This window comes from Nilaparvata lugens, chromosome 1 (assembly GCF_014356525.2).
Source record: "Nilaparvata lugens isolate BPH chromosome 1, ASM1435652v1, whole genome shotgun sequence".
Lineage (NCBI taxonomy): Eukaryota > Metazoa > Arthropoda > Insecta > Hemiptera > Delphacidae > Nilaparvata > Nilaparvata lugens.
In genome coordinates this window covers 22361253-22388190 of record NC_052504.1, presented here as the reverse complement: position 1 = coordinate 22388190, position 26938 = coordinate 22361253, and the positions used below count along the sequence as shown (strand labels likewise).

At 34.8% G+C, this 26938-nt stretch overlaps 1 protein-coding gene across 1 annotated transcript in view; it reads right to left on the bottom strand.

The window, feature by feature from the left end:
* Positions 1-335: 335 nt before the first annotated feature.
* LOC111062151 (nodal modulator 1-like) overlaps positions 336-26938 on the bottom strand; it is a 43501-nt gene continuing 16898 nt past the window's right edge. The window contains exons 9-18 of the mRNA XM_039434024.1: positions 15364-15548; positions 13502-13683; positions 10798-11090; positions 9655-10005; positions 8616-8739; positions 8137-8330; positions 5825-6005; positions 3342-3466; positions 1381-1466; positions 336-1054 (exon numbers count right to left, since the gene is read on the bottom strand). Of these exons, the coding sequence (XP_039289958.1) occupies positions 336-1054; positions 1381-1466; positions 3342-3466; positions 5825-6005; positions 8137-8330; positions 8616-8739; positions 9655-10005; positions 10798-11090; positions 13502-13683; positions 15364-15548 (2440 nt within the window). The remainder of the gene's footprint in view (positions 1055-1380; positions 1467-3341; positions 3467-5824; positions 6006-8136; positions 8331-8615; positions 8740-9654; positions 10006-10797; positions 11091-13501; positions 13684-15363; positions 15549-26938) is intronic.

Sequence of the window (26938 nt, the reverse complement as noted above, 5' to 3'; positions counted from 1 at the left end):
ACAGTGAAAATTGGAACATAAACGCCTTATCTTGTGCTATCTTTTCTCTATGACAATATACAGTTAAATACAATAAAAAAAGCATCCTCATTACCGAATCATTTCAAATATGCCTCAACGTAATTGAACATGACACTCTATGAATGCTCATAAATAGTTGGTTGATGATCAACTATGATTTACGCGGCCTTTAACGAGAGACCATTCTCTTTAGTACTGTAATAATACAGTCAACCATAAAACATCTTCATTACCTAATCATTTCAAATACCCCTTAACGTAATTGTACATAGTACTCTATGGATGCACAAGCTAAGCAGTTGGTTGATGTTCAACTACGTTTTACGCGGTTTCGATTTGCGCTTGCCGCCGACTGGCTCGACCAGTAGAGCGGCGTCGGAGTCACTGAGGCCCGCATCCTGGGTGTGGTGCGCTCGGGCACTATGCTCGCGCACAGCGGCCAGGCTGGCCACGCACCAGTTGAACAGCTCGAGGACTCGCAGAGCAGCGCTCCGGTTGTAGAAGAGGAGGGTGAGCGCGGCAAGCAAAGGCACCAGGAGGTAGGAGGAGTGGGACAGCTCACTGTCATGGGTGCGCGGCTGCGGGAAGAAGGAGAGACGGGCCGAGCGGAAGGACGAGTCGGCCTTGAAGCGGACGGGTTGCGTGGAGTAGGTGTAGGCGGCCTGGGACAGGGACGACTCCAGCTGCAGCGTGTAGGTGCGGCCATCGGGGGGCAGCGGCGGCAAGGCGAGTGCCACCGAGGTCAGTGCGAACGTTGGCGTCACCTTGAGGTGCGCGAGGCGCATCGAGTGCACAACCACCTCGTCGCGGTACAGCTTGGCCTTGAGGCTGCGAAGGTGCTCGGCTGTGTCCGCCTCCACCAGCACAGTCACGTCCGTCTGTGCCAGCTTCCTCAGCACTATCAGGCGCACGCTGTCCACGTCTTTGTTCACTACCTGCACACGCAAACAAAATGCAATATGGTTGAGGGGCGTTATTCTTATTGTTTGGTATTTCAAATTCAAAGTGCTGGTTGCACAAAAGCCGGTTGAATCTTAACAGTGATCAATTTCACGAGAACCAATCAGAAAAGGCCTTTTTGGTAAGACGGCTTTTCTGATTGGTTCTCGTGAAATTAATCACGGTTAAAATTTAACCGAGATTCCCATTAAAAACACATTGGGATAGAATATTTTATTATCCCAGAGAAAACATCAAACGTGACAAAAAACCAGACAATTAGATAAATAAAATACATTGGACGAAATAAATGCAGAGTGGCCATTTTGACTATTTGTTGAATTTCTGAAGAATAGAAGTGTGGTATTCCGTATTTCTTATTCTCCTATTTATTTATTGTTGTGGCTTTTATTTACAGACCAGAGGGGTCCTCTTTGCCGAGACTTGATGATACAACATCTAAGAGCCTAATTATTGTGCTAATATTATAAGATAAATTGTCGCAACTAGAAACGAAGATTTAGCTGCGATAGATTATTTGCTTCAAAAATTAATATTGGATATTATATTTTTGTTTCATTTGCATAAGGAGAAAGGTATTTGAATGGGTTAATTAATCGCACGATTTTCTCACAAACAATGAATGAATACGAAGAATCTGTGAACAACATCTTTGTTGAGAGAAATTGTTTATAAGAAATTGAGAAAGTGAGAACTTAATAATCATCGTTTCATTCATTCAATCCCTCTTTTCAATGTTGATTGCGATTCAGGATGTTGGAGTGGTTATATTGTAAGTTATATGTTACTGTATATAAATAATTATGTTAAATTGCTAAACAAAAATGATTATTTTATTATATTTTAGCTTAGCTTATAAGCAGATTAAGGGCCGGTTTCCGAGCTCGGGATTTAGCTAAGTCCTAGACTTTAAACAGCTGGAGTCAGAAAATTGGTTTTCCAAAACGGGGCGTAGTCGCAGCTTTTATAACAGTAGTCGTAGTTTTTATTTTCTCATTTCTATAAATTTGAAACGTTTTTCCTTGACGAAATTAGACATTCCTAAATAATTCAAAATAGCTGAAACTTTACACTATTTTTTCTTTATTTTATTAAATAAAGTCTCGTTTGAATTAAATTTCGAAAAACTAGAAAATTGAACACAAAATAAAATAAAGAGAGAATAGTGTAAAGTTTCAGCTATTTTGAATTATTTAGGAATGTCTAATTTCGTCAAGGAAAAACGTTTCCAATTAATAGAAATGAGAATAATAAAAAACAACTTTAATAAAGATCAATTGATTCACTTCGCAGTTATTTAAAAATGTGGATACCATCGTTTTTCAGAGGGCAGGGTTCTGTATATCAATGAGGTTAACTGAATAGAAATAATAAGTCATAGAATATGACTTAGTTAAGTATCTAAGAATATATTTATGGCATGGACCGAAACCTGTGTATAAGGTATATTTATTTAGCCTCTATAAATAAAAAAAAAAAATAGAGGAAGAGATTATCTGACAGTGCAAAATATATAAAAAGTACTAACAGAAGTTATTAAGAAAATCTTTGAATAATTCATAGAAAATTATAGAAAAAGTCATCTGTATGATCATAGTGATTCAGGACAGATTTCCAAATCCATAAATTGAATTATTATCCTGAATTGGAAAAACCATGAAAAAGACTCTGAGCACCATGAAAATCAGTCAGGACACTCTAAGGACCGGTTACCGATCTCAGGATATAGCTAAGTTCTAGACTTTAAACAGCTGGAGTCAGAAAATTGGCTTTCCGAAACTGGGCGTAGTCGTAGTTTTTATGATACTAATCTTCATTTTTTCCATTTCTATAATCGGAAACGTTTTTCCTTGACGAAATGAAACATTCCTAAATAATTCAAAACATCTGAAACTTTAAACTATTTTCTCTTTATTTCATTTTGTGTTTAATTTTCTATTTTTTCGAAATTTAATTTAAACGTGGACTACGACTCGTTACGGAAAGACAATTTTCTGACTCCAGCTGCTTAAAGTCTAGAACTTAGCTAAATCCCGAGCTTGGAAACCGGCCCTAAACCTCATTTCATACTTATACTGTAATGCACTATACAGTGTAATATTACATTTTTCTAAATAAAAAATCGAATCTTCAATTCGATATTCAAAATATCAATAAAACTTGAAAGTAAATATCGGTGTAATCGATATGCGGACTCAACATTGCCTGGAATTTATCAGCTATTCTAATGTTGAATAAACTACTGTAAAAAAGTTCTATTTCTGAATAAACAAATAGTTCTAAACAACATAAAGGTTAAATAAATTCAAAACAGATTAAAAATAAAGTTTTATTGAGAATAATAAATTTAATTTGTAAACTTGTATTTTTTATTCGTGAGGTTGGCAATTGATGACGTGTTTAGGACGTCACTTGGAATGTGCAAGCCTCTCAAGAAAAATGGCTGCTGGCTTGTAGAAGTGTTTTTCGTCCTCTTGAAATTTGTCTATATAAATGAAGTTTAAGATGTTTTAATTGCTATCTGAATATTTTTATTATTTTCTCAATTTGTGTTGAATGTTTTGTGTAATTTTGAAAGACTGTAGCCAAATAAATGAGTTCAATATGAACAGATAAGTATTTTAGCTTGTAAGAATTTTCTGTTCTAAGTATCAAATGATTCTGTTCAGTAATTTTTCGTTTTCAATTGACCAAGTTTTATGAAAAAATATAATTTGATTTGCTCTGAACTGGACTTCTTATTCATAGGCATTAAATCCATTCATGATTTCTCAAGATTTTAGTATAATTGGAATCGATGACTTTCCTTGGGTGATAGGTGAAAACTATTAAATCTTTTTGGATAAAATTAGTAGCACAGCAAATGGTACACCCTGGTGTGGGACTGAATCACCAAATTGCCCCAACAGTCAGCCTGAAAACGCCACATAACATAGCGAGACACGTGTCATTGTGAATAAACTGAAATTTCTACTAACAAAGTATCAACCAGTTGAATAATATACCCTACAGTAGAATAAGTAATAATATACCCAATAAGTAATATACCCTAAGTTAATAGTAATGCATCCAAACATCTTGAAGTTTTCGATCAATTCAAAAGTATGGATTAGATGAGTGAAAAAGGAGTAATATTGAGAGTGAAGCTGGAGGTTATTTTATTTTATTTCGGGAGATTGATCGAAAAACTAAAGTATCTGTACACTATTAGGTAATTCTTATAACTAAATAAATACTTTATACTAAATTCTTATAACTTAATTCTTGCAACTAGAATACACATACATTACGTAAGTATTTTATTTACCTTGATAAAACCTTAAGAAATATCAGAAATAATTTTTTTTTGTTAGATCCACTTATCGATTAATTGATACTCATAAGATCACCTGCAAGGAGAGACTGATTTTGTAAAACACATACATAGTATTTTCATTGTTTCATTAGCTTCTATCATGATCATCCTCTTCTCATTCGTGATAATTCTCTTCTTATCATTCTCTCTATCATTACTACCTCCCATCTTCGCCCATCACCAACGTCTTCACTTACTTCCATGAATTGTAGCTTACTTCAATCCTATTTTCCATGGTTCTAGTACTTATTGTTTTGACTGTGCATGGTGTTTGGAGATTTTGTTCAAGTTGAGGAAGCACATTTTAGGTTACACCTGATGTTTCCATGAAAAATATAAAGAATAATATTGCGGATGATGCCCAACGTTAGTAGACAGAAGGTTGATCACTCACAGGTGTAAGATTCAAAGTGGTGGGGGAACGCCAGCATGACGTCACGTGTAGTAAATGTTGATAGATTAACCACACTGAGCATACAGTTTATTCACTGTAGCTAGAATACATCGTCGTTTAATCCCCTTAAGATTGACCTAGAACTTTTTAATTCTCCGTACTTATAGCGAATGAATCACCGTTTGTAATGATATTCTTACATATTTCAAGTTCATTCAACTTGTATGAATAAAATGAAGTTGAAAGTTTTTCAAGAATCTAAAAACGTGACATGAAAAAGTTAATAAGCTGGTAAAGCGTTAGTAGACATCGATATACTATTATAATTTCAGATTAACTCATAAAAAAATCTTGATAAACCAATGCATTGCAATAAACCGATCCCGATAAATCCAATGCATTGCATTCATATAAATGCAATGAACACAAGCTGGAATCGAGCACATGTTCTACAACTGTACTACGAAAATCAAAATATCTCATCCCCGAAATTCAGGGATAAGGTGATGCATAGCCAAACTACAAAATATAAACACGACCTAGAAGATGAAAAAACCTTAAGGGTTTGAAAGGGTAGGTTAGGAGGTTAGATTTTTGCTTTTAAATGGCGAAATGCTTGTATTATTCAAATGTTTTGATAATATTATTGTAAAGCAGAAACAGAAAGCTTGCATGTCAGAACATGTTTGCGTTGTATAATTCGACTATACGTCACCTTATGATTTTCAAGAATGCGATATTTTGCCCAACTGTACTACAGCCTACGTCATGACTGCAGTTCCCCCCACTCCAATTGCATGTCAACTTAAGTACAGTAGATGAGTGTGACCAACCTTCTGTCTACTAACTTTGGATGATGCCCACATAAGCGAATTGCCTTTGCATGGGTGGAAGTGCGTGGGTGATTTGATGACATAATTAAACGTCCGTTCATGCCACCGCCGGGATTCGACCAAACGAACCAGGCGGTGCTAGCAGACTGCATTTTTGTAGCGCTGCAGACCACTAGAACTGGATCAACCCGGACTATATAAAATTTATGAGCATTGAACAGCTTCAAATCGAATATTACAATGGAAGTTTTCATTAGTTACCTGAGGCTGTAGACCCCTGATGCGGAAGTGGCCGGTGCTCTCGCTGATGCTCTCCTCCTGCAGGTGGGCGCAGTCCTCGTGCTGCCCCCCAACCCCCACCGCCTCTACAACCACCCCCACCTCTGCGTCACCGCTCAGTGACGTCACACTGCCGAACACGCTGTACGCCACTCGCTTACCACTGAAACAAATACATCCATTCACTATTTATCATGAACTCATTCATAAATTGAATTATAATTTATTACTATCAATAAAATATCTTATTCAAGAAAACAAAATAGTGGGTTTCCTTCAAAAACATAACAATTTGAATATTAATTTATTACAATCTATTAATTACTATACATTATTATTCATTTATTTCAATTCAATTCAAAGTTGTTTATTTCATAAATCTCACAAGCACTTTCAGTGGTACAGCATAAAGTAAGAATACACTTTACAAAAAGTAAGATAATGTCAGCACCACAGAAATGACTGCAGATAAAACAATAATATAATAATACTCTCGCAGAGGCATTACTGCCTGTGTGCGAGAATGAGTCTAAGGTAGGAACAGACATATATATTTTTCCTACCTAGGTACCTTGGAAAGTGACAATTTCTGCACTGATTGCAGGCCGCAAAGAATCATTTTTCGCTCTAGTGCGCAAAGTAATACTTTGCGTACTCCAGATTTGTAGCATGACAACGCCATGAAAATTATTCATATAATTTTGACAAAATAAATATTTAAAACTAATTAATAAATTATTAAAATTAAAAATTTGAAAATTTAAAAAAATTGAAAAATTTGAAATTAACATTTTTAAAATTTAAAAATTTATAAATGAAAAATTATAAAATTTTAAAATTTAGAAGAAAACAATTTTTTATTGAATTATCAATTTAAAAATTAAATTTGTTATTAATTACAAAATCATAGACAAACATTGGATGGATTTCAGGACATTCTACCCACAATTACTCACTTTTCATATTCAATGGTAACTGTAGGAAAAATTTTATGTGAAATACGTGCGCAAATTTCCTTTGCTGCACTCAAGAAACCATTCCGCACTCGCCTACGGCTTGTGCGTAAACGTTTCTTTCGATGCAGCAAAGTGTCACTTTGCGCACTAGTTGCACAAATAACTATTGCAGTACTTGCATAGATCGGTTGATATTTATTCAACTTCAGCCTACAGAAACTTTCAGAATCAACATTGTTAAACTGCAACAGAGATATTAATATTAAAGCTGGATTCCCACATATCAGTGAACGCTTCTGGTACAGTGGAAATATTATTCTCATAAGTTTTAATTGAACTAGTCATACTCACTGGGCTGGGCTGAAAATGCATATTGTTAAAACACAATTATAGAACAAATATTATTATGCATTATCTTCTTTGAATATTGGTAGATCTATTATAATGTTTCAAATTGTGTTAATGCATAGTTCTAGAGATTTTAAAGTTTAAGAAACTCTTGATATATTCTTCTCCAGTATATGTCAATAAGACTTGACCAGTTTCTAATGTATTTGATTCAGAATTATTTGTTTCACTAGTCTTCCTTTTAGCAAGTAGCAAATAGAAAAAGTTCTCAACTGATTAGATATCAATGTAGTTTTCGCTTGAGAGTATGCAGTAGCGGTCGGCCACAGCAGTCGGGTCATATAAGATCATTGTAGAAAAAGTCAAATCGTGCATTCTTTCGGAACACATCTCTTCTACAAATTACATAGGATCTTCTTAAAAAAATGTAATTGGATGAAAATTTCATTTTACCTAAAGTTGCAGGGTAATTGCTTTCTCAAATGTCAATGATATAAAAATGTTGGAACTCTAAGTAGTTTATTCTTGCTTCAATTATTGAACTATTAAAAAATAAAATGAAAAGCAATATATTGCCCTGAATAATAAATTGAATTTTCTTTCCAATGACATATAGTTTATAAAATGTGAATTTCTGTCCATAAATAAGGGCTCTATGTGTTTTGTGAACCAAAATATTACATTGATATTATGAGATAGTATTCAATATGACCGACTTCTATCACGCACTATCAATAGAATAAAGCACCATGATAAATAATTGCTCAACAATAAAACCTTCATGGTTATTTCAGCGCTCACAAAGATTGAATAAGCTTTCTCTCATAATTGTATTTTGTTACTTTTTGTATTTATTTATTCATAATTTTTACAAAGAAGCACTGTTCGGGAGAGAAAAACTGAGGATACTCCTTGTACTATTATCTATTTTGTAATATTATCGTTAAACCTTTATTGTGAATCAACTTTTCTTGATTAAAGTGAGCTTACTGGAGAACAATATTGACAGTTGCTCCTTCCTCAACGTTGATGATCTTGGAGGGCGGATCAAACCTGTACTCCTTCATCATCGGCCGCAGGTAGTACTGGCCCAAAGACAGAGACATGAAGTTCATCTTGCCGTCTGGTCCCGTGGCACTGTTGCGACGATAGTTCTGGCCTCCGGACAGCGACAGCAACACAGACTAAAACAATCATCATTTTTCGCTAATAACATATTCGGTAATAAAACTTAAGTTTTACAGACAAAACAAGATCTTTTTAAACATAAACATTGTAATCAGAAGCTTTTTCGAATTTTAATGTTAATCATATAAAATTATTATACTTGAATTATCATGCAAAACAGACTGATGTAAAAAACTATTCCTTTTCAAATTTTTATAATACAGTCCAATCGGAATGAAGGTCAGAGAGTCACTATCACGTATTAACGGAACAAAGTTTATTAAGATTCAGCATTTATTTACCTCCAGGGGTGAGTTATCAGCTTGATCCTTCACTTCAACATTCACTTCAGCCATTTTGTGAGCGCTGAAGTCGCCATTATCCAATGGACCAGAAATTATATATCCCTCTTTCAAAGCAGTCAATCTGAAAAATATCAACAATTAGAACAATTAACCGATTCATTCAGTGGTTTAAAGAGAAATGCCATTTACTTATAAATAATAAGGCTATAATAATAAAGCTATTTAGTTATAATAATAAGGTTGTTTCACTGTTTCTCGTGGAACAGTAAGGGAGAGTACTCCACTTCTATTGAGGTACAGATCACCGGGAGATCCAGTCAATGTTACAAAGACGGATTATTCAACTGTGCTCAGTCCTATTTACTGTGCTCTATTCATGCATGTTACATCTGCTATGTTATTGCACAGCAATATAGAAAGGAGATAAATTTTATGAGACTTGAGAAGAATAGAAGTATGAAAATTACTTTAGCATATCACATGATATTTTTAGAATCTACAATATATTATAATATGAAGTAAAATTTTATAAAATTGGAATTTTAACAAATTTGAAAACCTACTAGAAGTTCAGTCATTTTTTGAACTACTCAAGTCTGAAACCGAACAGCGAAGAGTGCTGCCTGCTTCACTCAGATTGGCCGTAGTGAGTAGTGCCATAGAATAAGCATACTCCTCCCATGCTTTCGCTGTGGTAGCACTGTATTGAGTAATTCAGTTCAAATAACTTTCAAGAAATCGAGAAATAGCGAGAGGTGTAAGTTTTTTAATTTGCTTGTTTGACCCATTCAACGTATTTTCTTCAAAATACAAATGAAGCCTGTACATAGAGGAGGACTAACTGGGTTTTGATGCAGACGGCAGACCGCATGTAAATTGATCCAATGTAAGGTCCACACCTGTCATTAGTTTACAAAAAGCTTTTCATACATAATGATTGGGCCCAAAGGACTACCCACCAACAAAAGCCATACGTCCCAGAATGAATTACCTCTAAATTTTATGCAACAAATGAATGAATACCTAAAATACTCACTTGTATTTCTTAGCGGCGCTTAGCGGTCCAAACATGTAGGATCCATCAGAGCCACTCTCTAAAGATGAGATGACATTATCCTCGAGATCAGCCAGGGTGACGGCTGCACCACGAAGGGGCGTGTTCGCGGCACCCAGCACTCTGCCTTTCATGATTTTACCTTTTTCGGAATCGAATGTGATGCCATTCTCCTCACAGTCCACACCTCCGACAATGTTGTAGGATGGCGGGGAGAATAGGAGCGACTTGGCAGTCGGCGTCACTGTCACTTTCTCGCCTTCTGCAAGCTGCAGACTGAAGTTGTACGAGTACTTCGAAGTATCTTTCTTCACACCTGCTAGCGGTCCCAATCTGTGATGAGATGAATTCGAAATTTTAGTATGCAAGCAATACAGGTCAAATACATACGAACAATATAGATATATAAATATAAATATTTATATCTATGGTGAATATCTATTGAATGAATGAATGAATAGTTGAATGAATGAATATACACTGGAAGTTGAATAGACAACAAGAACTTGTAACACAAAATTGCGAGCATAATTTTCGAAAAAAGTGGGGAAAGATAAACGTTTATAGCGGCAATATGAAACAAAGATAATTTTGACCCTTCGATCAATTCTGGGATTTCAATTGATTCACACTTGAATGCTACTTTCTCCCAGAGTTATTTGATCATAATGAATAAATAACTAAAAAAGTTCATGAACTCAGTAACACTGTTCTTCACTTATGCAATTAAATTTATTTTTCTGTTTCACAAAAATAGGCCCATATTATTAGCTAGAATAAGCCTGTATATATATTTGCTAAGCATTAGGACTCGTGATATTTGTTCACAATTATAAACATACAAATAAGAAGGGATCATGAGTATCAATATTATAGTAGCGTATAATTATTGTAGAAAGCAGCAATATCACCGTTGTCGTATTTCATATCAGTTAATGTCTGACAATGTTCATGTATTCTGGAAATATTCATGACCAATAAAATATTTATTTATTTATTCAAAAAGCAATGTTCCTTGTTCTTTAGCACCTGATAAGATCATTCTTGAATTATGTTATTCAAGATCACTTATGACAGTCAAGGTAAAATCCTAAATGAATAGAAAATGTCTAGAAATTATCTTACCTTTTGGGAGTCTGACGTGCTTCGTCAGCTGTCGAATAGGTGATAGCTAGGTCAGAGACGGGCTCCTGTGTGATTATGTAGCCAGTGTAGGCATGCGAGATAGCAGTCAGCACAACGGGGCCGCCCTTCCAATGAACCTTTGGCACGATGTACTGGTGACAGCCAGCCATCTCAATCTCGTACTCCCCTTCATCGGGAAAACACACTTTACTTTTGCCTGTCGATATTTCCATTTCCCTAGTCGGTACTTTTTCATTAGGACCCTTGTTCTTTTTCAGCGATTTGTAAAGAATCTGTAGAAAGAAGAAAGAATTTATCAGGAAAAAGTGGCATCAAATTATTTGTTTGTGAAGTAGCCTTATGTATTCTGGTATTCTGTTCTGATTATTTGGATTTTATTGTAGGTTTATTCACCTGAGTAACCATTATTGGATCTACTAGAATATACAACTTGAACAAGAGAGGACAACAATTACGTTTATTTTCATTTAATCGTCATGTACAAACGCTATAACTTACTATACTTAATGAAGAAATAAAACTTGAATTTGAATGACACACCAGTCTCATACCCAAAATTGTCTCTGTCTGAATGTTGAAGGTTGAGTGGTAGAGAGGACACAAAAAATTTCTAACTTCGCCTGATAAATAACATTTTCATTTCCCTTTCTAATTATTACTACAGTCCAATTCCAAATGAATTTTATATCCATTTCACTCTTCAGAAGAGATAATTCGATTTCAAAACTATAAATAATATTGAAAACGTATGAAGTATGATACAAAAATATTTATATTTTATATCATCTAGTCAAAAAAGGTTGCTTTCCTGAATAAGAAATCCTATTATATTAAGAGAGCAATTTCTGTAAATATTTATATATTTGGTTATTTATGTCCAACAGATCTTGAAAACGGCTCTAACGATTTTCACGAAATTTGGAACATAGTAGGTTTATGATATAAAAATTCGATTGCACTAGGTCTCGTCCCTAGGAAAACTCGCTGAAGGACATGAAAAGGATAATAATTATTCATCCTTGAAAAAATACATGATAATTTCGTCGTCTGTTGATAACGGAAGATGGGAGTGCCTGTGTGGGAGAGATACAGAATTATGTTCAGCTGTTAAACTATTTGCAATCAATCAGCTTATCTCACGAGAAATATTAACTAGAAATTTTAATTGACTTGAACAAAATAATCTGATTTGTTGACATGACATGTCTGTCATGTTTACTTTCAGTAAAAAACCTGATCACAGTTGAACCACAGAATGGAAAGTCGGCTAGTATCTTGACGCCATAATCTGCCATCTTGAAAGAAAGTGTAGCATTTTAATACAGCAGTAGTTTTTATTTCTAACAAGATGATGCAGTCATGTGTTGTGGTCTTGGTGCTCTCAAATCTTGGTTAGATTGATACCTTCCATTTTGTGTGTATTCTGTGGCTGAACGGTTGCTCATGAGTCATGACTGACAGATGTTTCCCCTGTTGGTCATATTTTGTAAACAAAACTAGAACTTAACCTATTTCATTGTAATCAAATAAAATGGAAAACCATCAGGTGATTAGAGTTGTTTTAAATGCTTTGTAAAATATTTTAAATGTTATTGATATTTTGTATATGATATTGTATATGATATTTTAAATGTAATCATGCATTTCTCTGCTCCCAAATACATTATAATGGAGTCCATTATTTTTGTAAACAACCTCGTATTCAACCATGTCTGTTTACGTTCAGCTACTCTATTTACGTTCTTTTCCATCGGTGGAAAGTACGATTAACTGATCAGTGAACGAACCGGATATGACGTATTTTTTTATCGGTTAGACCAAAGACCTTGAAGAGGTATAAACGCACAATGCCTATGCCTTCCCAATGAAATGCTCTTACTTCAAATTAAAGGTTCCATTGAGGTATTTTAGCGCGAGATATTATATAATATATATATTTATTTTTTTGTAATATTATAGATCACAAAAAGCTCCAAGATCTTTAGTATGTAATAATCTTCCAGGTTGTCCCCTCAATGGCCGATTTCAATTGCAAGTACATTAGCGCTGCATGTGAGTCAATGCATCGTTCAACGACCAATCAGTGGTTCGTTCAGAGCCACGTTCACTCACCGATCAGTGGCTTTGAACTCAACCATTCTAAATTGGAGTATATCATAAGAGATTTTCAAAGTTAATCATTATTTTACAGTTTTAAGTGATTAATGAGTGTTATGTTGTTATTCAATTTGGTTTGTAAATAATCTAAATTAGAACTTTTCTGTTTTCAAATGTTTAGACTGAAAATTGGACCTGAATTCAAGTGTATGGAACATAACCTACTTTTTGGACTATTTATAGTGTATAAATCAAAATTCGGGGAAGAAACATTTTTGGGCTGTACCTGTTAGTCCTTCCCCAATCATTTTAAAGAATTGTGTTCTGTTTGTCAATAAATAAATAACGAGCGAAGCTCGGTGCCCCGATATTGTATATCTATTATAACAATAATCAACCCTGCCGGCGTACTGCAGTGATCTGGGTTTGCAAGTTCAGCCTGCTAAACTCTGCCTGGTCGTGGGTTCGAATCCCGCCAGTAGGCATGAGCGTTTGATCGTCTCATTAATCACCCACACACAGGCAAAAACCTCATGTGAGCATCAGCCGCAATGAATAATGAACAACTGTTCAACTGAACAATTACCTTGGTATTATGAGAGGAGACGAATGTGATGCTGATGCCAGTTTGTGTGAATGTTGGGCCAACAGTGTTGGCGGAGTTCACTGATAGAGGAGCAGAGCTCTGGTCCCAACACCAATCTGAGACTCTGTCCAACGACACTTTGTACTCTCCTGGTAGCACGTTGTCCAGTCTGTATTTTCCACCTGTATTTGAAAAATTTAAAGATAAGATCTACTAAAATTCTACCTTAGATCTACTAGACCTAGGCTACCATAATATTATTTATGAAAACTCATCATAAGGAAGAAATGAATATTTTGCATGAGAAATTTCTAAAAAAATCCACTAAAAAGCACGGTCAACATTCTTAAACTTATCGTCAGCCTTGCATAATAATGCCAGATAAGTTTGAGCGGTTGAACAGAAGCATTGACATGTGGTATGAGTTTGATTAGGTATGCCAGATAAGTTTGAGCGAGTGAACAGAAGATTTGACGTTTTGCATGAGTTTGATAAGGTTTAACGTCCAAGAACAGTTTGATAAACTTTTTCACTGTGAAACGCTTAACAGAATAAAACAGATGGTTCATTAAAACTTACGTGAGCGCGCAACCATCCAATTCAGTTTCATTTGTCAAACCTGGCATAATCATGCAACACTGTCGATAAGTTTGAGCGTGTGAATCGGGCTTAAAATCACTAGGCCCAATATATATGTAGTGGTTCATCTTTCTAGTATACTCTATAGTATAAAGCTTACCTCTACAGTATATTATCTAGAAGTATGTAGAAGTTCAGTGTGAACTTCTCAACATAAATGAAGAAATTTTCATGCTGATATGAGTTTCTGTTCATAATTTACAACTAAAGCAATACATTAAAGCTTGAACGAATAAAAACGGTTAACTTTTATGAAGTTCATCCGGAAGAGTGAAATTGGGAAAGCATCATTTGCAAAAAGTACATTGAATTTGGGCAATTTTATAGAATAGATTGGAAAAAACGTTTATTGAATAAATAAGTTTGTTTTCATGCTGATATGAGTTTCTGTTCATAATTTACAACTAAAGCAATACATTAAAGCTTGAACGAATAAAAACGGTTAACTTTTATGAAGTTCATCCGGAAGAGTGAAATTGGGAAAGCACCATTTGCAAAAAGTACATTGAATTTGGGCAATTTTATAGAATATATTAGAAAAAACGTTTATTGAATAAATAAGCTACCTTAAGCGAACCTCAAAGAGGCTGCTTGACAAGGTACCATATACGAAACATGTAAATTCAAATATAAATATACATATATCAGTGAACTTTATTTTCAGAAGAATTTACTTAACAGTTAAAATCATCATGATATTAACTAATTAATTGTTGGCTCAGCTCTCAAAAGTGTTATATTTTATAGTCAACCTGAACTTACATACAAAAAATAGAACGGAATGAATTACAACAATACAATACATTAGTAATGAATTACATTATGCTACATCTGAAGTGTAATTATTCAACCAAATTTTTAAATTTATTTTCAATGGGCGCATATTTAGAAACTCAGCACAATTATCGGGTAAATCATTGAAAGTTTTTGGTACAATGTAGATTAAGGTTTTTCTGGCTAAATTATTCGAAGTAAATGATACAACAAACCTATCATTCCTTAAATCGATTAACTTTCATAACTAAATATTTTTTGCTGAAGTAATATTCTAAAAATTATATGGAATAAATTCAATCTTTTGAATGGATAACCAGTAGTTCTTTAGTTACGTAATCAATTACAAAAACAATAATTCTATAAGAATAGAGGAAATAATATCTAAGTTTCGAGAGATTGAAATAAACAGTATTTTTGTCTATGTTAAAAAAATAGAATGAACAAACCTGCTGCTGTTGTGGTGGTGAAATGATCTTGTCCGTTTAGAGAAGCTACAGTTACTGTTATTCCAGAACATGTTTGTTCAGACAAGCAGACCACCTGGCCTCTGATGATGGCTCTGAGCTGAGAAAATTCGATGCCGGACACTGGACTATCTTTCACAACTATCTCTCTCTGAATTGGTGCAAACCTGTAAAGAGAGTATAACATGAGTAACAGGACTAATCAGATTTCATAACCACTATTTATTTCATGTACTTTATTTATTTTTATCTATCTTTTTATGTTGTTTATTTATTTTCATGTCGATTTTACATTTCAAGGGGTTTTCTGATAATTTATTAAGTTCATCAATAGTTTAGATGAAATTTTTCTTCAAGCATGGAAATACAGTTCTGTATATGAAACATGGAATTGTGTGCCTGAGAAGATAATTTTGAATAAAATTTAGAATTTAGAAATAGGCCGACACATCTAGAAAATACCTGAGTCTATACCTAATTCATGCAGGTGAACGGGCTAGAGTCAAGAAAACTTCAATTAATCTTGCCATGCCTGATTTAATAGGTTTATACTATAGAAAATCACTACAATTTGAAATAATTGAAAAATACAAACAGTTTCAATAAACATTGGCAACTAAAATCGAACAACAGAAACAACAATTTCATGTTACTTTGTTGACATTCTTCATCTGATTCGGGGGCGCATTACTATCCCCGTTTAGATAGCAATACGTCACAAAACCAAACAATATCAGTCATCAAATAACAAATAATTAACTTCAACATAAAATTACTCAAGAAAGAAAAGCCCGTTGAACCCAAGTTTCGTCGATAGTAACCCATATAACCCATTTCATAATAATTTTGAATCCCCACTTTTGATTGACATTCTCGAATGAACCTTTGTTTCACTACACTGCACTTTCGTTGGTTTGTACGTTGCTTTATCGTCGGGGTTACAGTACCTTGTTTTTGGCGGTGAGCTTTTACCGGTTGAATTTGGCTTGACGGCGACGTCCTCTTACGTCCCTAGACCTGTCGTCTGAACGGGTGTCTTGAAGCGGTTTTACATAAAGTTGCGGAACCAAAGGGGTGGTAGTACAAGAAGTTGGTTTGGGGACACACATGAACCGCTGTAAATAAATGTATTACAGCATTAATTTCTAACTCTTCCTACAATTCATCAAAAGCTAAAACAGGAGTTATCTATTGATTACAATTAATTAAATTCTTTCATTCTTTGAATCCTCATTTTATATAGATTTTTATCTTTAAACTACTGATTCTTTTTATCAGAATTAATGGATCTTTCTTCACAAATAATTCAAATTGAAATGATGCTAACTTATATGATATTTTTCGTTTGGTTTGCGAAATCAAATATAATTTTTCATATAGTAGCTCGGCTAGTATTGTTGGAAACTTGTGCGCCAGCCAACATTTATTTTATTTATTATTTATGAACTATAGGACGCAATCCAAGTGTAAATAACGGGCATTCGCCCAAAACTGCTCAGAACCTTAATTAAAAATGAACATTCCAGAGTTTATGATTTGATTTACCTACAAATACAAGTCCAAAAACTAGTATCAACTGAAATTATGAATTTATCACCTAATAAAACAAGACACTTTATAACACAATAAAAGAAAAAAATATTGAAAATTTCACTTTAAGGAAAGATAATGTTTGCCTTATAAGATTCACCTTTAATTAAATAAAATTAGTAGACACATAGAAAATAATTTAAATTGTATTAAAATTTGAACATTCATTAATATTAATTTCCTGGAGAAGAAAAACTTTCTTCTTCATCTATTAAGATTTCTATCATAAAAAATTTACTAAATCATTCAAAAGCCTTAATGACATAAGAAAACAGAGTCTGAAAAATATAAATTAAAAAATGTCATAAACTCAATATGAACAATTCTTAAAAGTTTCATTCCAATTTAAAGGCTATCTTCCTGACTTTCAGCAATACTCTACGATAATATATCTCCAGAAACAATAACTCAAATGTAACGTAACTGAAAACTTTCTATACTTCTGTAGAAAAAAAATTATAAGTATCTTCCATCACTAATAAAATCAAAAGGATTATTCTCAATCAATATTATTAACTTGAAAAATAACAGGCTTAATTAATTCAATACTCTTATGGAAGTTTCAATCAATTAGATTATTTTAACCTTATTTTACGTACCTTAGCGGTTATTTGAAGAAACAATTATTCGTACATGATGAAGAAACACAATTAAACCTTTCAGGACATGGCACTACTAGTAAATTTAAACATTAATAAAAATAAAACTAGCTCCTACATTAACTACTGAAATAAACTTATAAACCTGCCCAAAAAGGGGGAAACATAGTGACTACATCTTTACTCTCGTAGTGCTCCTAGCAAAGTGTCCTCCGGAACGTAATCTGGTCTCTCGACTGGGGAATCCCCACTACTGTATTTAGAAACAGGTCTCCTATTGGGCGAATGGAATCAATTTGACCAATCGTCGCGTGGCTTCTACAGCCTTTGGACCAAATAGTAACTGCAAAATCGGTAGTTTGTTATAATTTCAATGCTTGCTGTTTTCCAACTTATCGCATTTTATGTCGCGACAAGAAGGCTAAGTTTTAGAGATAATTCCATAATCTACATTCCTCGACGACTCGGAGCCACAATTTTTAAATATCTATCATGGGAAACTCGAAGTCATGGCCGTTCATAATAGAGAGAGAAAATAATTTATTTCGCTAACTCACTTACAATAATGGCTCTAGTCTATTGCGTATTAAATTTACTATTATAACTTGGGAAAAGGCCTGAATTAAAGACAGTGCCCGGCACACTCCCCTTCCTTCCGGTGTGAAACACGCAAAAAGAAATCTAATCAGGATATGTTACCATAGAGGCATTCTGTATGATTTGGAGAGTCGAATTTCTGGATTGATAGTAGGATCCAATTTGAAGCGGGCCCTCTTCAAAAGAAATCTCTTTAATCATTCCGAAATTCAGCAAAATGTATAACTAATTGAGATTTGTGGCAAGAGTCTTTAAAACTGTGGCAAGAGTCAGGACAAAACAATATGGACGTGTCCACCTTTTAAGTAGGTACTAAAGACGGACCGAGTATAATAATCTTGAATACTTCAATCACTTTATTGAGTCCCTGGTTATTTTCTTGGCAAACTCTAACAAGGGAAAACGTTTAAAAGACATCATAGTTTTAATTGGTTCTATGTTACTCTGCTGTTGTAAAATATGAAGTACGTTTGATCATAATAGTAAAGGATGAAACTTTTTCACTCAGCTGAATGTATTGAAATCTAACTATCATTACTATAGAGTTGAGAGTGCAATATATTTTTAACAATATAAAGCAATTCAGTAGGCAATACTATTCTACATAGACTACGATTCAAAGATAATAATGGTTGAAACTGCAACGCTAGCGAGTCATCGGAGAGCAATGACACACGCTTGATGTACATTCCGTAGCTATGAAAATTTCTATCCATTATTGTATTCCAGCAGGAAATCTCTATCACTGAATTGTATTAAAGTGAACTAAAACGGAATCAGTTGAACTGAATAAACCTATGATAAGATTATAATTGTATTAATCACGGAAGGTAAACTAATAAAGAATAGGGATATCAACAAAATAATATGAAATATAAAGCGAATAGAATATAAAATATGAGGCCTTAGACATTATTCTTATTATTTTATGAATGGAATATATTTTATCTATATGTACTAACTCCTAACTATGTGAATGTATAATTCTTAACTATGAATGGATGAGTATTAAGCTATTGAAAATGGGTATAGTATAGAATATTATGATAAATCGTCTTATGCTAAATAACTTATTATTATTAGAGACATCACATACATACATTGCTACATAGGATATTATGACTGTTGATGACTTCAAAAATTGATCATCACCCGATTTACCAAACAATCAATTATCTACTACCGTGGGAAAACTGTACAATTATTTCATTTACCGCGAGTATGCAGCCGTGCATGAAATAAAATTAAACCTAATTCACCTACCTAAATATATTTAATATTACGAAGTTAATAACATAATTTAATGACTAATCTAGTTGCGCAAGTTATTTACATTCCGGAATTTCTTCTATATACATTATATTGTCACGTAACAAAATCTTTGACTAATAAACCCTTCATGAACCCGTAATGAATCCTTCTAACAAATACGGTAAATATCTTTATCATAACTCTTTTTCTCCTTTCTCCTTCTCATTCATTAGGAATCATCTCGTTGAGTGTATAGAGACAAGGCTATAGAGTGGCGCCATACTCACAAAAACCTATCCAATTATAACTCACGACAAAAAATCTTGCCTTCAATAGACTGATCTGTATCCTTTTTTCAACATAACTCAAGTAGTCATCTTTCAAATTGCTGTTTATGGTGGTTTCAACCGTTGAACATTTTTATTTGAGAGACATGAGCTTTTTGTACAAAATTTTGGGTGGCGGGGTCGTGTAACGATACGGTAACCGGAGAAAACCAGTCCTTAATAACGAACGGTCCCTTCCACCTGTAACTGAGTTTGCTAGAAATCTTATTAACGGCGCTGGATTGTACATGTGCTTGTAATAATACCAAATCACCCGTTTTGAAAGGTACATCGACACGACGCCGATCATATCTCTCCTTCACTCTCGTATGTGCTCGAAGTAGATTATTTCGAGCCTTCCTCCAAATCTGAACTGTTCCCGAATTTAGTCGTTCGGGGAAAATCTCATCCAACTTCCATGCATTAAGCAATGGGTGATTGGGACTATACCTAAACATAAGTGAAAAAGGGGTACACCCTGTGCTATCATGTGAAGCCAGGTTGAAGGCCAATGGCAGCCAGCTTAGGCAGTCATGCCATCTGGTTTGCGATTCTGCGTGAAAAGCAATCAGAGCGCTTTTCAAGTTTCGGTTCACGCGTTCAGCTACATTGGGGCAGGGGTAATAAGGGGGCGTTGTGATATGTTGGATTCCTAATTGGAAACAAAAATTTCTAAACAACGTCGAAGTGAAGATGGTCGCATTATCTGTCACCAGTCTTCTAGGCACAGAAAAATTAACAAAGATTGATTTCAGTGCTCTAATTACGGCTGCAGTATTTCCTTTTCTAAGTGGTATTAACCAACAAAACTTAGTAAACGAATCAACGCAAGATAGAATCTGAGTATATCCCTCAGTAGTTTTGACTAACGGGCCTACTAAATCACAATAGAAACGAGCTAATGGTTCATTGTCAACTCTAGAAGCAAGAAAACCATAATTTTGTTTAGTGGAAGGTTTACTACGTCCACAAATATCACATGACTTTACAAGTTGGGCAATATCCTTTCTAAGTCCGGGCCAATAAAAATGTTCTAGAATCTTATGTGTGGTCTTTGCAAGGCCCAAGTGTCCACCAATGGAGGTCTCATGATAATACTTGAATACAAGGGGGATGAGAATTCTAGGAACTACTATCTTCAGCTGATCGCTAGTCCTAACTTCAGTAACTAGAACACCTTTCCGTAAACTGTACGGGAATTGTTCTTCATTCTTATCAATTTTTTCGAGAATATCTTTACAAAAGGGGTCATTGTCTTGATGAACTCTAATATCGGTGAAGACTAGAGGGAAATCAGACAACTTCAACGAATTCACCATACTAAACAAAGGTTCGATTTCAAATTTTGAACTTTCTGGAGTTTCTTCGGTACTAATTTCATCCTGATACATTCTTGAAAGGCAATCGGCCACTACATTTAATCGCCCGGGTATGTGGGTGACTTCGAATTGGTAGGTTAACAATTTCAAAATCCATCTGCCAATTCTTCCCGTATTTTTGGGGTTATTGAGCATCCAAGTTAGAGCAGAATTATCAGTCAATAATTTAAATTTGGAATGTTGAAGGTACAATCTAAATTTTTCCATCCCGTAAATCGCCGCTAGACATTCAAGCTCGTAGGTTGAATATTTGCACTCCTGTTGACTCAGTTTCTTTGAGGCATAAGCAATAGGGTGAAAAATACCGTCAAATTCCTGAGAAAGTACAGCAGATATGGCCGTTGAAGAGGCATCCGTTTGGAGAACAAATTGCTTAGAGAAATCGGCCGTCTTCAAAATAGGAGGACAAGATATGGCCTTTTTCAACCCTTGAAAGGCTTGCTCATGAGTTTCATCCCAAATAAATTTACAATTTTTTTTTCGAAGATCATTGAGCGGTGCGGCGATCTCAGCGTATCTAGGGATAAATTTATGAAAGTAGCCCACCATCCCGATGAAACGAGCGATAGCTTTTTGATTTTTGGGAGTAGGAAATTCACGAATATTCTTGGTGCGAGAAGGATCAATAGAAATACCATCTTGGTTGATCAGGTGACCCAAAAACGAAATCTGTTTTTTTGCAAATAGAGCCTTTTCCGGATTGACGGTGAAACCAGCTTCACGTAAGCGGAGCAGTACGGCCTCAATATGTGCCAGGTGTGAATCAAAATCTTTAGAGTAGATAACTATATCGTCCAAATAATGAAAAACAAACTTATATTTCACATCTCCAAACAGTCGGTCTAATACCGAAGAAAGTGCTTGTGCACCGGTAGCCAGCCCGAACGGAATACGCTTGAATTGATAAGTATTTCGCATAGTACAAAACGTAGTTAAGTGTCTACTTTCTTTAGCAAGGGGGATTTGATAATACGCTTGATTCAAATCCAGTACTGAGAAGTATTTAGCACCATTGAAAAAGTGGAAGCAATTTTCGATGTTTGGTAATGGGACTGAATCTAACGACACCTTTTTGTTTAAGAAACGATAATCAACGACAAGTCGCCATGAATCACTATTCAAATTGTCTTTACTGGATTTACTTACTAGGAAACAGGGGGATGAATAATTTGAGATCCCTGGCTCAATAACACCCTCAGCTAACATCTTCTTAATTTTTTCTTCAACAATTTCCATCTTTATTGGATTTAATTGATATGGGGGTCTTCTTACGGGTTCGGTGGAAGTTAACCGAATCTTGTATTCTGTAAGATTAGTTTTGCCTAATTTTTTGGATAACACATCTTTAAATTCATTAAGAACTCCTTCCAACTGGGATTGTTCAAGATGCGATAAGTTATCAGCAACTTCTGTCACGGCGATAGAGTTTACAGGTTCAGAGCACTTTGCTTTCCAATCTTCTTCGAATTTGAATTTGTAATTGGGTTTGAAACCAAAGAAATATCTTCTATTAAACAAGTCAAGTATTAATTTGGAATAACTTATGAAATCACAACCTAAAATCATTGGAAAAGGTACATCATTGGTAATGAAGAATTTGAAATACCAGCTGAAATTTTCTACCTTGATTTTTAGTATTACCGACTCATGAAGCAATAGCTGCGTGTTGTTGGCAGTTGTACAACTAATGTTTTCTTTCTGAGTAATGAGATTTGGAATTTTCGACACTAGGTTATCATAAACCTTTCTTGAAATAATCGAGCGTATGGCTCCAGAATCAATTAAAGCAACAGACCGTATTTTAGGAGACCCTAAATAACAGGAAATAAAAGGAATTACATTATTGCACAAACCTCTAATCTTTCCGTGGGAAGGGTGTCTTTTTTTTCTTGACCTACTAACCCTTTTCTTAGTGCTTTTCTTAACACCATGTCGTCTAGCCCGTTGGATATAACACTGAGGCGAATAGGTGGAATTTTTGTCAGACTGGTTAACTATCATGGAAGCGGTACGTTTTTCTTTTGTTTGTCCTAGTCATATTTTCCGGTTTCTACAATCGCGCGAATAATGACCGATCTTATTACAAGTATAACATTTCACCTCATTGTCACGCTTAGTAAAGGAAACTTGTGTTTGACCTTGGGCATTATTGTTATTTCGAAAACGTGAGTTGTTGGGATTAGAATGACAGAATCGAGCAATATGACCAACTTTCTTACAATAGAAACACCTTTGTTCAAGTTGTTCATTACTCCTACTAGGCGGGTTAGGACCTGACCTATAATTATCGTTCCTAGGCCGTTCAACTCGGTTTCTTTCTTCATCGGCGAAACTCAAGTTTTGAGCTTGTACGCTCATATCAATCAATTCTTTATATGTCTGAGGACGACTATGGAAGATAAGTCTGGATCTTTCGGCAGGATTAAGTCCCGAACAAATGGTATTCACAATTTCACATTCGATTAAATTTAAACGTAATAATTTCGCGGCCTCTTTAATTGATACTATGTAGGCGGACAACGGTTCGCCTGTTCTCTGGAGTCGGTAGAATTCCTCCCTTTCAATGACGGCCAATAATCTTTGCGGCACAAAATATTTTAGAACCTCAGCATGAAACTGATCAAATGTATAATTAGAATTAATAGCAAAATTTATGCGATCGGCTAGAGGTCCTAGAGAGAAAGGTTGAAGGATCTGGAACAATTGTACATCCGGCAAATCGAACTGAGTTGAAATTTTTAATGACAGAGCGATGAATTTCAACAATTTGTCCACGACTAAACCATCAGTGTGTGGCAAATCACGCAATAAATGTTCGATCGGGTTAGGGAGACGATTATAAATCGTATTGAACACCGGTGTATAGCCTGATTGAGGTACACTTTGAGGTAGCGCCCTAGTAGACGTGATATTACTGACTGATTGCCTAATCGGAACAAATTGACGGGGGCATTCAATGCGTATACTGTTAGGGTTCAGTCCCAAGCATGAATCAAAAGTTTGAGTTTCTTTCGGTGCGATAACCAATGCAGGTGGAATGTGCTCTGTGTCGCCGTGTTCATTAGAAACTGGTGGTGGGGCGGGGACCTCTACTTTTCCTACATCTACTTTATCTACACCACTTGTCCCCGGGAAATCAAAAAGCGATGGACTTAAGACAGGGGTGGTGAATACTACCGGAGCTGGGGACGGGGCGCGACTTTTGACCTCCTTTTGTACTTGCAACATAACGGGGTAAGCCGCCTCCAGGGTTGCAAGGCGTTTCTGGATTTCGTTAATCAGTTCGGAATCAGACCTCTCCTGAGCATAATGAGACAGGTGAATAATTCTATTCAATACGTGTAAGAATTGGTTCACTATTCGATTGAACGATTCTTTCTTTTCAGCATCGGAACCAGTTTTCAGTTGAGGTAACCACTCATCAATTTTAGCAGTAATTTCATTGATACTCTTTAATTCGAGTCGGGACCTGTCTTCATCATACACCGCGCGATGGATTCTACCACTACCCTCACCGCGTATTTGACGGTATTGTTGTCTCAAATTAGCGACATCACAATCAACATTACTAGACCAACCGAATGAATTGAGTTCGAAAAGTAATTCCCCTTTTAGCAGATAGTTTGGATTGATACTACGCGAATACAAAAGACCAAGATCGAAATTTTTTTCTATGTCCTCTTTGACATCCCAAAAATTAACCTTAACCGGGCTGATGGCCGGGGAACGCGGGCTGGAAGCCATAGTGTTACGATTTCAATCCCTTCGCACAAACTTACAAAAGATTAACCTTATCACAAATTTAGCATTAATTTGGAATCAGTTTCACGTTTTCTAATTTCTCCAACTAATAAATTATTATTCAGGTTTTAAACTAAAATCTCTCAATATTCACTTTCCCTTCTACTATACTATGATGATACTCAAGTACCCGATGCGTGAGACCAGAATACGTACGTTGACATTACAATAATTTCTATCATCATTCACGGAATTACAGAATACAAAAAATTTATTCAGCACTTAGAATCAGTTTTTTCTCACATGTCCTAGTTTCTTCTACTCATTTTTATTCTAACGTTAAACCTTTCAATATCAATGATCAATTTCAATATGAAGTTTCAGAATACTTTCAACTTAAGCATCAATGATACTTGACTTTATCTTTAAGCACTTCAAAAGATTATCATTTTAATGGTTTAACATAACTGAATAACTTTCCTGTTTCATCTACAATTATTTAAACTTCAGAAAAATTGGAGTAGCAACAATAAATTATTCATTCAACTCCAAACCCAAAATATTGACAGTTAACACGTTCACAGAATGAATTATTAAGTATAGACTCAGAAAAATTGATCTAGTATTATTAGAGTAAGTTATGAAAAATTTAATTTTTTAGAAAATTTGAATTCCAGAGATTTAAATATCTCTAGACAGCAGAGTGGCGCAGTTGTGTGCCTGAGAAGATAATTTTGAATAAAATTTAGAATTTAGAAATAGGCCGACACATCTAGAAAATACCTGAGTCTATACCTAATTCATGCAGGTGAACGGGCTAGAGTCAAGAAAACTTCAATTAATCTTGCCATGCCTGATTTAATAGGTTTATACTATAGAAAATCACTACAATTTGAAATAATTGAAAAATACAAACAGTTTCAATAAACATTGGCAACTAAAATCGAACAACAGAAACAACAATTTCATGTTACTTTGTTGACATTCTTCATCTGATTCGGGGGCGCATTACTATCCCCGTTTAGATAGCAATACGTCACAAAACCAAACAATATCAGTCATCAAATAACAAATAATTAACTTCAACATAAAATTACTCAAGAAAGAAAAGCCCGTTGAACCCAAGTTTCGTCGATAGTAACCCATATAACCCATTTCATAATAATTTTGAATCCCCACTTTTGATTGACATTCTCGAATGAACCTTTGTTTCACTACACTGCACTTTCGTTGGTTTGTACGTTGCTTTATCGTCGGGGTTACAGTACCTTGTTTTTGGCGGTGAGCTTTTACCGGTTGAATTTGGCTTGACGGCGACGTCCTCTTACGTCCCTAGACCTGTCGTCTGAACGGGTGTCTTGAAGCGGTTTTACATAAAGTTGCGGAACCAAAGGGGTGGTAGTACAAGAAGTTGGTTTGGGGACACACATGAACCGCTGTAAATAAATGTATTACAGCATTAATTTCTAACTCTTCCTACAATTCATCAAAAGCTAAAACAGGAGTTATCTATTGATTACAATTAATTAAATTCTTTCATTCTTTGAATCCTCATTTTATATAGATTTTTATCTTTAAACTACTGATTCTTTTTATCAGAATTAATGGATCTTTCTTCACAAATAATTCAAATTGAAATGATGCTAACTTATATGATATTTTTCGTTTGGTTTGCGAAATCAAATATAATTTTTCATATAGTAGCTCGGCTAGTATTGTTGGAAACTTGTGCGCCAGCCAACATTTATTTTATTTATTATTTATGAACTATAGGACGCAATCCAAGTGTAAATAACGGGCATTCGCCCAAAACTGCTCAGAACCTTAATTAAAAATGAACATTCCAGAGTTTATGATTTGATTTACCTACAAATACAAGTCCAAAAACTAGTATCAACTGAAATTATGAATTTATCACCTAATAAAACAAGACACTTTATAACACAATAAAAGAAAAAAATATTGAAAATTTCACTTTAAGGAAAGATAATGTTTGCCTTATAAGATTCACCTTTAATTAAATAAAATTAGTAGACACATAGAAAATAATTTAAATTGTATTAAAATTTGAACA